The 14,727-nt window shown below is 44.5% G+C and overlaps 1 protein-coding gene across 1 annotated transcript in view; it reads right to left on the bottom strand.

The window, feature by feature from the left end:
• Positions 1-723: 723 nt before the first annotated feature.
• GPALPP1 (GPALPP motifs containing 1) overlaps positions 724-14,727 on the bottom strand; it is a 50,547-nt gene continuing 36,543 nt past the window's right edge. The window contains exons 7-8 of the mRNA XM_040425431.1: positions 2,996-3,094; positions 724-1,883 (exon numbers count right to left, since the gene is read on the bottom strand). Of these exons, the coding sequence (XP_040281365.1) occupies positions 1,665-1,883; positions 2,996-3,094 (318 nt within the window). The 3' untranslated portion in view covers positions 724-1,664. The remainder of the gene's footprint in view (positions 1,884-2,995; positions 3,095-14,727) is intronic.

The following is a 14,727-nucleotide window of genomic DNA, read 5'->3' as shown; positions in this document are numbered from 1 at the left end:
ACACACTAGACAGTAATGCTAACACCTGACAAAAAAAACATCTTATCTTCGTGGCACAAGGAACATTCTAGAATTACTGGCGATTTCTATATAGTATCCCGATGAGCCAGAATTGGCCCTGTGGAAGACTGATAGGAGAGCCCAGTATCCACTATCTTTCAAACATGGCCCAGTCTGGGGAGCTGTGAACCTTAAAGGATTTCTGTCATGAGAAATAACGTTATGTAGCTGACTGACATTAATGATGTGCTAATGTCCGCAGAACATAACAGTATGCTTTATAAGTCCCTGTCTGCCACCGTTCTCTTATAATAAAGACTTTTACTATGTGCTAATGAGCCTCTAGATGCTATTAGGGCGTTGCTTCAGCACCTAGAGGCTCCGTCTTCTCACCCTTTGGCACGCCCAGGTCCAGTTGATAGACGTTCAAGTTCTCCTCGTCATCCCGTAAATCCCACTCCTGCGCCGTCCAGTTTAGTATTCGCCTGCGCCGAAGGAAGGAAGCCAGCAGCAGGAGCGGGTCCTTCACTCACTGCGCCGAATACTAAACGGGAAGGCGCAAGTGCAGGATTTACGGGACACTGAGGAGAACTCGAAAGTCAATCAACTGGACCTGGGCGTGCCAAAGGGTGCGTAGACCGAGCCTCTAGGTGCTGAAGCAATGCCTTAATAGCACCTAGAGGCTCATTAGCATATTATACAAGTCTTTATTTTATAAGAACGGCGGCAGACAGGGAGTTATAAAGCATACCGTTATGTTCTGCAGACGTTAACACATCGCTAATGTCAGCCAGATACATAACGTTATTTCTCATGACAGAAACCCTTTAAAGGGAACCTGTTCAGAGGATTTAGACCACAACCAACCTGTTATCGGCCCTGCTCCTGGCTTGACTGATGTTCCCCCGGCTGGGTACATCATCTCAAGTTGCCTCCATTGGCATCTAGCACATGTGCATCGAAGCAAAATGTACTGGCCTCAGCTTCATCTACACATGTGCCTGATGTAGCTGGAGCTGTAAGGGTGTACTTGGCCTGTGGAACATCAACCAAGCCAAGAGTGGGAGCAGCCGGTGTGACTCTTCTGCAGAGTGGTTTCACTCTCAAGACAGCTTACAGGTGATTAGAATGCAGCACGTGCCGACTTCTGAGTACCTTTTCCATGTTCTGCTCTAAGGGGCCAAAATCCTTGTGACAGGTTCCCTTTAATAGAGGAAGGATGTTAGACAAGGCTAGAGGTCAACACAGAAAAGACCTGGTGAGTTTCCTCTTCTTACCCATGTACTCTGCTTCACTGAGGATGCCTAGGGGCAATATATGGTCGTCATGTATGTTCAATACATCTAAACATTTGCGAGCCCCAAGAGAGTTGCTTAGTTCATACTGACTTTAGTTTAGAGGTGTAAATTAAAACAAAATGGAAACCTACTGATATTAGAGAAAAGTCCTTGGATGAGGTCAGGTGAAGGCAACTCATGCATATAAAGGAATTCAAAAGGCAATATATTTACAGCAAAAGCAATCGCCAGAAGCATATTGGTGTTTGTTGTAGAACTAGCAGATAGAAGGGGTTCTGAATGACGTCCCACGTGAAGTCTATGGGTGGGTGAGGGCAGATGGGCTCAGTAGATAAAGCCATGAAACATTTATATGGATGTCTGTCTTCACAGGAACATGCTGCTGTTTCCGTGTGAGAATTTAGTATTCAACTCTTTGGATTTCCGAAGCAAAGCTTTCTTCTGAGCATCATCAAAGCGATTAACCTTTAAATCTTCTTCTCGGTCAAACGGTCTTCTTTCCTTAGGTTTACCTTCATCTTCGTCTGCTTTCCTTTTAAGTTTTTTGCGGTGAAGATCTATGAGAGATTCTGATCTTTTTGAATCCTGAAGGAAAAAATGATTATAAAATATTGAGTGTAACTTTTCTTGATGCTGCATTTACTTGAGCATATTTATCTTTTACAGAGACTGGGGCAGATTGACTAATCCTGTCTGATACTCAGACAGTGTAAACGTAGGTTAAGACAGTCTTATGGCCCTATTACACTGACAGTTCAAGCAGGCGATCGTCAAGAGGGAAGAGTTCCTTCCCGGCAACTGCCTGCTCACTAGTTTTTTAGTTAGCCTGTGGCCACTGCCACCAATGCCTTTAATATTGGGGAGGGGGGGGGGGGGGGGGCGCACTGGCCACCAATGGTTTTAATACTGGGGAGGGAGGGGGGTCTGCCTGGCACCTGAGGGGTTAATTGTGCGGATCACAGCCCCCTGTAAGAGATCGGGTGCTGCCAGGCAGCAGGGGGCAGTTATGTACACAGTTCTTAGTATATTCTAACTTGAAGCGTCCCCATCACCATGGGAATGCCTCTGTGTTAGAATATACTGTCGGATCTGAGTTTTCACCATTGTGAAAACTCAGATCTGAAAAAGCTGTTATGCAGACGGATCCGTTCTGAACGGATGCAAGCGTTTGCATTATAGGTGCGGATCCGTCTGTGCAGATACCAGACGGATCCGCACCTAACGCAAGTGTGAAAGTAGCCATCTCAGCGCCTCCACTTTCCTGAGTAAGCCACGCCCTTCCCTTGAATGGCAGGGCCAGGCATCATCATTGTGCTCTTCCGGGGCCTGTAGTCCCAAACATTGTGCCATTGATTCTATCACCGACGCATGCGCAGATTATAAACTCAACAGTGCATATGCGGGAGTAGAAAGCCAGGCAGGAGCACAATGATGTCTGGCCCTGTCAGTCAAGGGAAGGAGGCGTAGCTAAATTGAGAAAGCAAGGAGCAGAGGGTGCACCAAGGGGCTAGGGTCCACCCCTGGCGGCACTTAAGCCCTAATCAGCATATTGACTATGCTGATTTTGATATTGATGGTCTATCCTCAGGATAGGTCATCAATATCTTAATGGTGAGGTATGACCCCTGGCACCCCCATCAATCTGCTGTACAAAGAGGATTCGATAATAAAAATAAGAAACATTTTATGACACTTACATTATACGTGGACACCTGCTCTGCCAATCTTTTATCTCTGTGAGAAACTTGTGGGACTTCGTCACCTTTACTGCTGGAAGCTTTGCCTTCTTGTTTCTCCTGAAAATAGAGATGCATACATTTAAAGTAAAGTGTGTGGCATTGTTTAAAGGACAACTTCTAGCCAAAGTTGTTTGCTCTGAACCGTTCACATGTTCCTCCATTGTTGTTCCCCCTCCCAAGCTTTACATATTCAGTAAATGAAGATTAGCTCTCTTCCAAGAGAAGGAAAGCGGTTTCTGTAATGCCAGGTGGTGGAGGTAGCTGTCCTATAGACTTTGTCCAACCCTTTAAAGAGCATCCGTCAGCACGATCAACCCTATTAACCACCTCAGCCCCCAGTGCTTAAACACCCTGAAAGACCAGGCCACTTTTTACACTTCTGACCTACACTACTTTCACCGTTTATTGCTCGGTCATGCAACTTACCACCCAAATGAATTTTACCTCCTTTTCTTCTCACTAATAGAGCTTTCATTTGGTGGTATTTCATTGCTGCTGACATTTTTACTTTTTTTGTTATTAATCGAAATTTAACGATTTTTTTGCAAAAAAATGACATTTTTCACTTTCAGTTGTAAAATTTTGCAAAAAAAACGACATCCATATAGAAATTTTGCTCTAAATTTATAGTTCTACATGTCTTTGATAAAAAAAAAAATGTTTGGGTAAAAAAAAAAATGGTTTGGGTAAAAGTTATAGCGTTTACAAACTATGGTACAAAAATGTGAATTTCCGCTTTTTGAAGCAGCTCTGACTTTCTGAGCACCTGTCATGTTTCCTGAGGTTCTACAATGCCCAGACAGTACAAACACCCCACAAATGACCCCATTTCGGAAAGTACACACCCTAAGGTATTCGCTGATGGGCATAGTGAGTTCATAGAACTTTTTATTTTTTGTCACAAGTTAGCGGAAAATGATGATTTTTTTTTTTTTTTCTTACAAAGTCTCATATTCCACTAACTTGTGACAAAAAATAAAAACTTCTATGAACTCACTATGCCCATCACGAAATACCTTGGGGTCTCTTCTTTCCAAAATGGGGTCACTTGTGGGGTAGTTATACTGCCCTGGCATTTTAGGGGCCCAAATGTGTGGTAAGGAGTTTGAAATCAAATTCTGTAAAAAATGACCTGTGAAATCCGAAAGGTGCTCTTTGGAATATGGGCCCCTTTGCCCACCTAGGCTGCAAAAAAGTGTCACACATCTGGTATCTCCGTACTCAGGAGAAGGTGGGGAATGTGTTTTGGGGTGTCTTTTTACATATACCCATGCTGGGTGAGATAAATATCTTGGTCAAATGCCAACTTTGTATAAAAAAATGGGAAAAGTTGTCTTTTGCCAAGATATTTCTCTCACCCAGCATGGGTATATGTAAAATGACACCCCAAAACACATTCCCCACCTTCTCCTGAGTACGGCAATACCAGATGTGTGACACTTTTTTGCAGCCTAGGTGGGCAAAGGGGCCCATATTCCAAAGAGCACCTTTCGGATTTCACAGGTCATTTTTTACAGAATTTGATTTCAAACTCCTTACCACACATTTGGGCCCCTAGAATGCCAGGGCAGTATAACTACCCCACAAGTGACCCCATTTTGGAAAGAAGACACCCCAAGGTATTCCGTGAGGGGCATGGCGAGTTCCTAGAATTTTTTTTTTTTTGTCACAAGTTAGTGGAAAATGAGACTTTGTATGAAAAAAAAAAAAAAAAAAAAAAAAAAAATCAGCATTTTCCACTAACTTGTGACAAAAAATAAAAAATTCTAGGAACTCGCCATGCCCCTCACGGAATACCTTGGGGTGTCTTCTTTCCAAAATGGGGTCACTTGTGGGGTAGTTATACTGCCCTGGCATTTTCCAGGGGCCCTAATGTGTGGTAAGTAGGTAAATGACCTGTGAAATCCTAAAGGTGCTCTTTGGAATGTGGGCCCCTTTGCCCACCTAGGCTGCAAAAAAGTGTCACACATCTGGTATCGCCGTATTCAGGAGAAGTTGGGGAATGTGTTTTGGGGTGTCATTTTACATATACCCTTGCTGGGTGAGAGAAATATCTTGGCAAAAGACAACTTTTCCCATTTTATTATACAAAGTTGGCATTTGACCAAGATATTTCTCTCACCCAGCATGGGTATATGTAAAATGACACCCCAAAACACATTCCCCACCTTCTCCTGAGTACGGCGATACCAGATGTGTGACCCTTTTTTGCAGCCTAGATGCGCAAAGGGGCCCAAATTCCTTTTAGGAGGGCATTTTTAGACATTTGGATACCAGACTTCTTCTCACGCTTTGGGGCCCCTAGAATGCCAGGGCAGTATAAATACCCCACATGTGACCCCATTTTGGAAAGAAGACACCCCAAGGTATTCAATGAGGGGCATGGCGAGTTCATAGAAATTTTTTTTTTTTGGCACAAGTTAGCGGAAATTGATATTTTTAATTTTTTTCTCACAAAGTCTCCCGTTCCGCTAACTTGGGACAAAAATTTCAATCTTTCATGGACTCAATATGCCCCTCACGGAATACCTGGGGGTGTCTTCTTTCCGAAATGGGGTCACATGTGGGGTATTTATACTGCCCTGGCATTCTAGGGGCCCTAAAGCGTGAGAAGAAGTCTGGAATATAAATGTCTAAAAAATTTTACGCATTTGGTTTCCGTGAGGGGTATGGTGAGTTCATGTGAGATTTTATTTTTTGACACAAGTTAGTGGAATATGAGACTTTGTAAGAAAAAAATAAAAAAATTCCGCTAACTTGGGCCAAAAAAATGTCTGAATGGAGCCTTACAGAGGGGTGATCAATGACAGGGGAGTGATCAATGACAGGGGGGTGATCAATGACAGGGGGGTGATCAGGGAGTCTATATGGGGTGATAACCACAGTCATTGATCACGCCCGTGTAAGGCTTCATTCAGACGTCCGTATGCGTTTTGCGGATCCGATCCATCTATCAGTGGATCCGTAAAAATCATGCGGACGTCTGAATGGAGCTTTACAGGGGGGTAATCAATGACAGGGGGGTAATCAATGACAGGGGGGTGATCAGGGAGTCTATATGGGGTGATCACCACAGTCATTGATCACGCCCCTGTAAGGCTTCATTCAGACGTCCGTATGCGTTTTGCGGATCCGATCCATCTATCAGTGCATCCGTAAAAATCATGCGGACATCTGAATGGAGCTTTACAGGAGGGTAATCAATGACAGGGGGGTGATCAGGGAGTCTATATGGGGTGATCACCACAGTCATTGATCACGCCCCTGTAAGGCTTCATTCAGACGTCCGGATGCGTTTTGCGGATCCGATCCATCTATCAGTGGATCCGTAAAAATCATGCGGACGTCTGAATGGAGCTTTACAGGGGGGTAATCAATGACAGGGGGGTAATCAATGACAGGGGGGTGATCAGGGAGTCTATATGGGGTGATCACCACAGTCATTGATCACGCCCCTGTAAGGCTTCATTCAGACGTCCGGATGCGTTTTGCGGATCCGATCCATCTATCAGTGCATCCGTAAAAATCATGCGGACATCTGAATGGAGCTTTACAGGGGGGTGATCAGGGAGTCTATATGGGGTGATCACCACAGTCATTGATCATGCCCCTGTAAGGCTTCATTCAGACGTCCGGATGCGTTTTGCGGATCGGATCCATCTATCAGTGCATCCGTAAAAATCATGCGGACATCTGAATGGAGCTTTACAGGGGGGTGATCAGGGAGTCTATATGGGGTGATCACCACAGTCATTGATCATGCCCCTGTAAGGCTTCATTCAGACGTCCGGATGCGTTTTGCGGATCGGATCCATCCATCAGTGCATCCGTAAAAATCATGCGGACATCTGAATGGAGCTTTACAGGGGGGTGATCAGGGAGTCTATATGGGGTGATCACCACAGTCATTGATCATGCCCCTGTAAGGATTCATTCAGACGTCCGGATGCGTTTTGCGGATCCGATCCATCTATCAGTGGATCCGTAAAAATCATGCGGACGTCTGAATGGAGCTTTACAGGGGGGTAATCAATGACAGGGGGGTAATCAATGACAGGGGGGTGATCAGGGAGTCTATATGGGGTGATCACCACAGTCATTGATCACGCCCCTGTAAGGCTTCATTCAGACGTCCGGATGCGTTTTGCGGATCCGATCCATCTATCAGTGGATCCATAAAAATCATGCGGACATCTGAATGGAGCTTTACAGGGTGTGATCAATGACAGGGGGGTAATCAATGACAGGGGGGTGATCAGGGAGTCTATATGGGGTGATCAGGGGCTAATAAGGGGTTAATAAGTGACGGGGGGGGGGGGGGGGGTGTAGTGTAGTGTAGTGGTGCTTGGTGCTACTTTACAGAGCTGCCTGTGTCCTCTGGTGGTCGATCCAAACAAAGGGGACCACCAGAGGACCAGGTAGCAGGTATATTAGACGCTGTTATCAAAACAGCGTCTAATATACCTGTTAGGGGTTAAAAAAAAACACATCTCCAGGCTGCCATCGAACGATCGCCGCTGGCAGGCTGGAGATCAACTCTCTTACCTTCCGTTCCTGTGAGCGCGCGCGCCTGTGTGCGCGCGTTCACAGGAAATCTCGGCCATCGCGAGATGACGCGTATATGCGTGACTGTGCGCAGCGCTGCCACCTCCGGAACGCGATCCTGCGTTAGGCGGTCCGGAGGTGGTTAAACAAGCCTGGTGGGGCTGATGAAAACGATACCCTGATTATCACCATCCATTTCCCCATTGCTGAGAAAACTATTTATTCATATGCAAATGACCAAACTTCTTTAAGTCTTTAAAAGGGGTGGTCCGCTTTTTATTTTTTAGTATGAGCGCTGCATTCTCTGCTCTGTTTACCTGCTCATCACTGCAATTGTTGCGGCGAGCAGATGAACAGAGCAGAGAAAGCAGCTCTCATGTGAGCGCTGCCCTCTCTTAAAACAGCTGATCGGTGGGGGTGCCGGGAGATGCCAGCCGGTCTGATATTGAGGACCTATCTTGAGGAAAAGAGGACAACCCCTTTAAACAGCAGGACTGGAGGGAATGGGTTAGGTTGAGAACGTTTCAATTTTTGCCTCAGGCAGTAGAAAGGCTAGGTGCACCCCTGCCGCTTGCCATAAAGCACTGAGGGAAAGTGGGGGGCCCAAGCTGAACTCTTGCACCAGGGCCCATGAACCTTTAATTATGCCCCTGCCTCCGAGCACCCGTTTGTTAAATACCTTTAGCTTTAGTCCCTACCCCCTTCCCCTTGATTGACTTTCATCTGTCTTCTTGCACCTGCAGATCTTGAGACCGGGAGACACAGCATAGACACGAGATGACAGGTCTCGGTGCCTGCTCAGTTTGAATTGGTGTTGCTTGGAGTGCAGCAGGAGATCCACTGAGCAAGGGCCGAGTCCGGAAGAAAGGTGCATGTGAAAGAAGACAGGGCTAAACGTGATGTCCAGCCTTGTCAATCCAGGGGAATGGTGGAGGGACTAAAGATGAAGGGGTGTACAAACTGGTGCTCCAAGGGCTTGGACCGGTCCCTCAGTGCTGCAGTTAAGTCATTTGCATATGAATAAATATACCGTTTTCTCAGCAATGGATAGTTATAATCAGGGTATCGTTTTTATCAGCATGATCAAACCTACCAAGGCTGTATGCCTATTTTTCGGATTGATCATGCTGACAGATGCCCTTTAATTTGGCTACCGGAAGTTTTTTCACTTTCATTTTTCTTCCCTATTTTCCGTGAGCCATAACTTTTTTATTTTTTTGGTCACATAGCTGTATGAGGGCTTATTTTTGGCGGAACAAGTTGTACTTTTTAATGCCACCATTAATTAAGGCATAAAATGTTGTGGGAAGCGGTAAAAAAAAAAAAAAAAAAAATACAAATGGGGTGGAATTGAAAAAAAAAAAGAATGCAATCCCTCCACAGTTTTTACGGGTTTTGTTCCCACGGCGTTTTGTTTACGGCAAAACTGACCCATGCCCTTCATTCTCTGGGTCAGTACGATTACAATGAATGTATAGGTTCTTTATGTCTAAATAGTGTAAAAATAAATGTAAACTTTGAGATTTTTTTTTATTTTTTATATCACCATATTCTGAGCCTCCATAACTTTTTTTTACTTATGTCTACTGAGCTGTTTAGGGGGCTCATTTTTTGCAGAACAATCTGTATTTTTAATGGATACCATGTACAGCGCTGGTAGCCTAAGGGTTAAAGGAGTCAGACACTGACTACAGGGCAGCTGCTGCAACAAAAACATAGTACAGAGACTGCTTTCTTACTCTTCGAGGAGAGCTAATCTGCATATTTTTTTATTATTTCTTTATTTTTTTTATCCTAGAGAGCAGTGCCAGGCCTATAACACTCTATGAGCCACCTTAAACCACATTCAGTTATGGGAGCCTTGGAGAAAAAGCACACCATTTCATAAAGACCACGAAAGGGCCGATTGCCATATCCAGTAACAAAGGGCAGCTTTATTGGATTTATTACAAGCCATTGCAGGCAGGGCTAGGTGCACACGCATAGCATCTGCAAGTTTACTTTTGAACTTGACCTTATTATACCAGTATACTTTGGAGTGGTTTTGATCCCACATTTTACATTTGGTCTCCTATAGAACCAGGCAAATTTGGGCAAAAGCTTCCGCCGTTTCAAATGACTGAGAGAATGAGTCGCGGATCCTGGCGCACACACAATTATACAAGACTGGCTTACAGAGCTTGTTAGCAAACTTTTCTTGGTAGAATAAACCTTCAGTCAACTTGTTATGTTAAGCCCCAGCTCAAGTGTGCGGGATTAATGAACGCTCATCACTTCGCTGCTTCATCACTTCCAGATAGAGCTTCAATTATTTTTCTCCCTACATTCAATTACATCTAGATGAAAAACCTTACAATCGAATTCAACTTCCCCGACTTTGAGTGATGAAAAGAGGAGCATAGTACTGATGTCATTTTAGATCTGCAGGAGCCGAGGACATTAAGCGGCGCTCTCTGTACATTGCCAGCCTCCGTTAAAGGAACATTACTACATTAAACCTGTATGTTAATCTGTGTACAAAATTTATGTTTTTGTTTTTTTTGTTCTTTTAATTTAGCAGATAACAAAACTGCAGAAACATACTGAAATCTTAATACAGATACGAAAACTTTAAGGGCTTCTATCAGCAGACTGACCTGTTACATGTGCGCTTGGCAGTTAAAGGCACCTGTCCCATGTTCATATGTGTCTGCATTGCTGAGAAAAATTATGTTTTAATATATGCAAATGAGCCTCTAGGTGCAAAGGGGGTGTTGCCATTACTCCTAGAGCCTCTGCTTTCTCTGCAACTTCCACGTCCTCTGCACCTTGATTGACAGGACCAGGCAGCATAAACATGATCATGCCTGCCTGGCCCTAGCAAAGTGCAGAAGACGCAGCAGTTGCAGAGAAAGCAGAGTCTCTAGGAGCAATGGCAACGCCCCCGTTGCTCCTAGAGGCTCATTTGTATATATTAAAACATCATTTTTCTCAGCAATGCGGGCACATATGAACATAGGACCAACACAGATGCCTTCAGCTGCCAAGCCCATGTTTCATAGGTACAAATCTGATGACAGATGCCCTTTAACCAACCTCACTGGCATTTTATGCAGCCAGTTAAGATCCATTTGTAAGAGATCCTACTTGATCCCATTGACTTACAATGGTAATAATTTTTTTCCTGATTGAATAGCTCACCAAACTAGACTATTCTGCTTCTCAAAAGGAATGGAAACAAAAAATACTAGAAGTCTAAACAGAGCCAACGCACAGCACTGTTGTAATAACCAATACTTTCCGTACTTTTCTTTAGTTTTCATAAATAATCCATTGCTGTCCCGGCAGCATATAAAATGATATTAAATTACCATAACTAGATTACCCTGCTTATGAAGCAATGCCTAAAGGCTGTATTACACTGGCCGATATTCGCTAATGAGTGTTCACATGACTGCTTGCTAGTGACCATCTTGCTGTGTAATACTGCTACCGATTGCCCGACTATGCTCATTGATGCTTAAAAATAAATAAATAAATAAATCAGTGCTTGCTGGCGGCAGATCGTGTTGTCTAATAGAGATCTGCCGCCCACTAGACAGCGTGGGGACGAGTGATGGCATAGCGATCGTTCCTCCCCGTGTAATAGCAGCGGTGTCCTCCGCTAGCTATTAAGCGATTGTCAGAAGGGAACACTTCCCTCCTGACAATCGACTGCTGATCGGCCTGTCTAGGGCTACTTTCACACTAGCGTTTTTGCTGGATCCGGCAGGTTTTAGCAAAAACGCTTCTGTTACTGATAATACAACCATCTGCATCTGTTATGAACGGATCCGGTCGTATCATCTTTAACATTGCCAATACGGATCCGTCATTAACTTCATTGAATGTCAATGGGGGACGGATCAGTTTTCTATTGTGGCAGAGAAAACGGATACATCCCAATTTACTTGCTTTAGGGGTCATGCTGGATCCGTCTTGCTCCGCATCCCAGGACGGAAAGCAAAATACAACAGGTTGCGGTTTGCTCTCCAGTATGGGAACGCAACTAAACGGAATAGAATGCATTTTGGAGCATTCCGTTCTGTTCAGTTTTATCCCCATTGACAATGAATGGGGACAAAACTGAAACGTTTTTTTCCGGTATTGAGCCACTGTAACGGAACTCAATACCGGAAAACTTAAGCGCTAGTGTGAAAGTACCCTAATACAGGCTTTACATACAAACAAATTACCTCTTGGAGTCGCAGTTAAAACCTGAGAATCTAAACCCTGTATTACTGATTTTCTGCCTGATGATCACTAGCAAGCGTTCGTAGTGAAGCTAGTTAGCGATCATCTGGCAGTGTAATACTGCCGCCTATTACCCAATGAACGAGCAAACATTTGTTTATCGGGCAATCGTGATCTTTCAGCATGCTGAAAGATCACGATTTGCCAGAGGCAGAACACGCTGTGTAAGGCTACTTTCACACTTGCGTTGTTGTTTTCCGGTACCGAGATCCAGCAGAGGATCTCAATACCGGAAAAAAAGGTTTCCTTTTAGTCCTCATACATTCTGAAAGGAAAGAGATCCGTTCAGGATGCATCAGTATGTATTTCATTCCAGCAGCATTCCGTTTTGTGACCGGACACAAAACCACTGCAAGCTTGTGGTTTTGTGTCCGGTCATAAACACGGAAAAAAATGGATCTGGCACCCACTGACTTTCAAATGCATTTAGTGACCGATCAGTTTTTTTCCCCGTTTTGATTTCACACAACAGAACGGATGCATCCTGATGTGCACAATCAAAACTGATCTGTTTAATTCCGGTATTGAGAGCCTCTGCCGGATCTCAATACCGGAATTAACAACGCAAATCTGAAAGTAGTCGAATCATGATTGTCTGCCGGCAAATAACTAGACAGCATGGCGACAAATGATGGCATAACAATCGCTCCTCCTCATGCTGTGGATGAGATTGCTGCATGTAATGGCAGTGGTCTCCTCTGCAAGCAAACAGGCGTTTGCCGGGAAGGAAGCATTCTGCAGAATTGGCTGGTGTAATACAGCCTTAAGTGTGCTGTCTTCTGTTAGAGATGTGTCAAATATGAACACCTTTCTTACAACATCGGTAACCATGAAAACAAGATGTGACTGCCTAGTTCCATGGTTGCACTCACTGTAAGGAAAAATGTTAGGAGTAATAGTGCGTTTCTGGGCCCTTGCAGCTGGATATCAGCCAGAACCATTTTTGGACTACTTTATTCTAAGATATCAATAAAAATAGCTTCCAGTCCGTTGTTACAATCAATTACCGCTGCAGGTCCAAATAGTGATGTGGGTTCAGTTTGCAGTCAGTCAATACGTTTTACAAGACCGCCCGTTGATTGGGAGAAGACCTTTTTAAGTTTAAACCATCCACTACGATATATATAGGTAAGACATCACTACGATATAGATAGGTAAGACATCAGGATCACAAGTGTCCTCTTCCTCCAGACACCCTGTGAAATATCCGAGATGGCACTGATAGTGAAGTACTATATTTGCTGATCCTACGCACTCGTGTGAATATACTCACAGCCACAGATGAACATGCAGGCACATCAGACAGGTGCAACCTCCTTGTTCTCTTTCGGTTTTCTTTTTCTCTCTTCTATGGGCTATTCTGGGGAATATTACAATCCACTCCCATAGTGAAGTACAGTTTACCAAGTTAGCATAAAATTCATTTTTATTATACTCACAAGCGTCCATAAAAACAGGCACATAAATTAAAACAACCGACCCACGATTCTGCCCTACCCGGGTTTCGCTTCAAGCTTCGTCAGGGGCGTACACCTGAAATTCTATCCTCAATCTTTAAATATCCTTACAACCCCCTTTCCCATTTGGCCTGCTAACCCTTCATTTTGCTCATAACGAATACCTTAAAACCTTCATAAAATGACCACTACCTAATCCACAAAAGGTCAGTAGAAATATATACTATTTTCTTCCAGTATTCTTTTTCATTTTTTCACACATCCTTGGTTACTCGTCTCCATTCATACATGAAAGTTTTCATTCAGAAATGCTCAGGAGTCTCACGTGGTTTCAGAACCACCTGATACCACGTCAGACTCCTGAGCATTTCTGAATGAAAGTGGTCATTTTATGAAGGTTTTAAGGTATTCGTTATGAGCAAAATGAAGGGTTAGCAGGCCAAATGGGGGAAGGGGGTTGTAAGGATATTTAAAAAGATTGAGGATAGAATTTCAGGTGTACGCCCCTGACGAAGCTTGGAGCGAAACCCGGGACGGTTGTTTTAAATTTATGTGCCTGTTTTTATGGACGTTTGTGAGTATAATAAAAATGAATTTTATGCTAACTTTGTAAGGCCTCTTTCACACTTGCGTTGTCCGGATCCAGCGTGTACTCCACTTGCAGGAATTACACTCCGGATCCGGAAAAACGCAAGTGTACTGAAAGCATTTGAAGACGGAACCGTCTTCCAAATGCGTTCAGTGTTACTATGGCACCCAGGACGCTATTAAAGTCCTGGTTGCCATAGTAGGAGCGGGGAGCGGGGGAGCGTTATACTTACAGTCCGTGCGGCTCCCGGGGCGCTCCAGAATGACGTCAGAGCGCCCCATGCACATGGATGACGTGATCCATGCGATCACATGATCCATGCGCTTGGGGCGCCCTGACGTCACTCCGGAGCGCCCGGGGAGCCGCACGGACGATAAGTATGCTGCTCCCCGTTACACTTTACCATGGCAAACAGGACTTTAGCGTCCTGGAAGCCATGGTAACCATTCAGAAAAAGCTAAATGTCGGGTCCGGCAATGCGCCGAAACGACGTTTAGCTTAAGGCCGGATCCGGATCAATGCCTTTCAATGGGCATTAATTCCGGATCCGGCCTTGCGGCAAGTGTTCCGGATTTTTGGCCGGAGCAAAAAGCGCAGCATGCTGCGGTATTTTCTCCGGCCAAAAAACGTTCCGTTCCGGAACTGAAGACATCCTGATGCATCCTGAACGGATTTCTCTCCATTCAGAATGCATTAGGATAATCCTGATCAGGATTCTTCCGGCATAGAGCCCCGACGACGGAACTCTATGCCGGAAGACAAGAACGCAAGTGTGAAAGAGCCCTAAACTGTACTTCACTATGGGAGTGGATTGTAATATCCCCCAG

Source organism: Bufo bufo, chromosome 3 (genome assembly GCF_905171765.1).
Source record: "Bufo bufo chromosome 3, aBufBuf1.1, whole genome shotgun sequence".
NCBI classification, from domain to species: domain Eukaryota; kingdom Metazoa; phylum Chordata; class Amphibia; order Anura; family Bufonidae; genus Bufo; species Bufo bufo.
The sequence above is the reverse complement of the archived record's forward strand: the minus strand, read 5'-3'. Positions and strand labels throughout refer to the sequence as shown.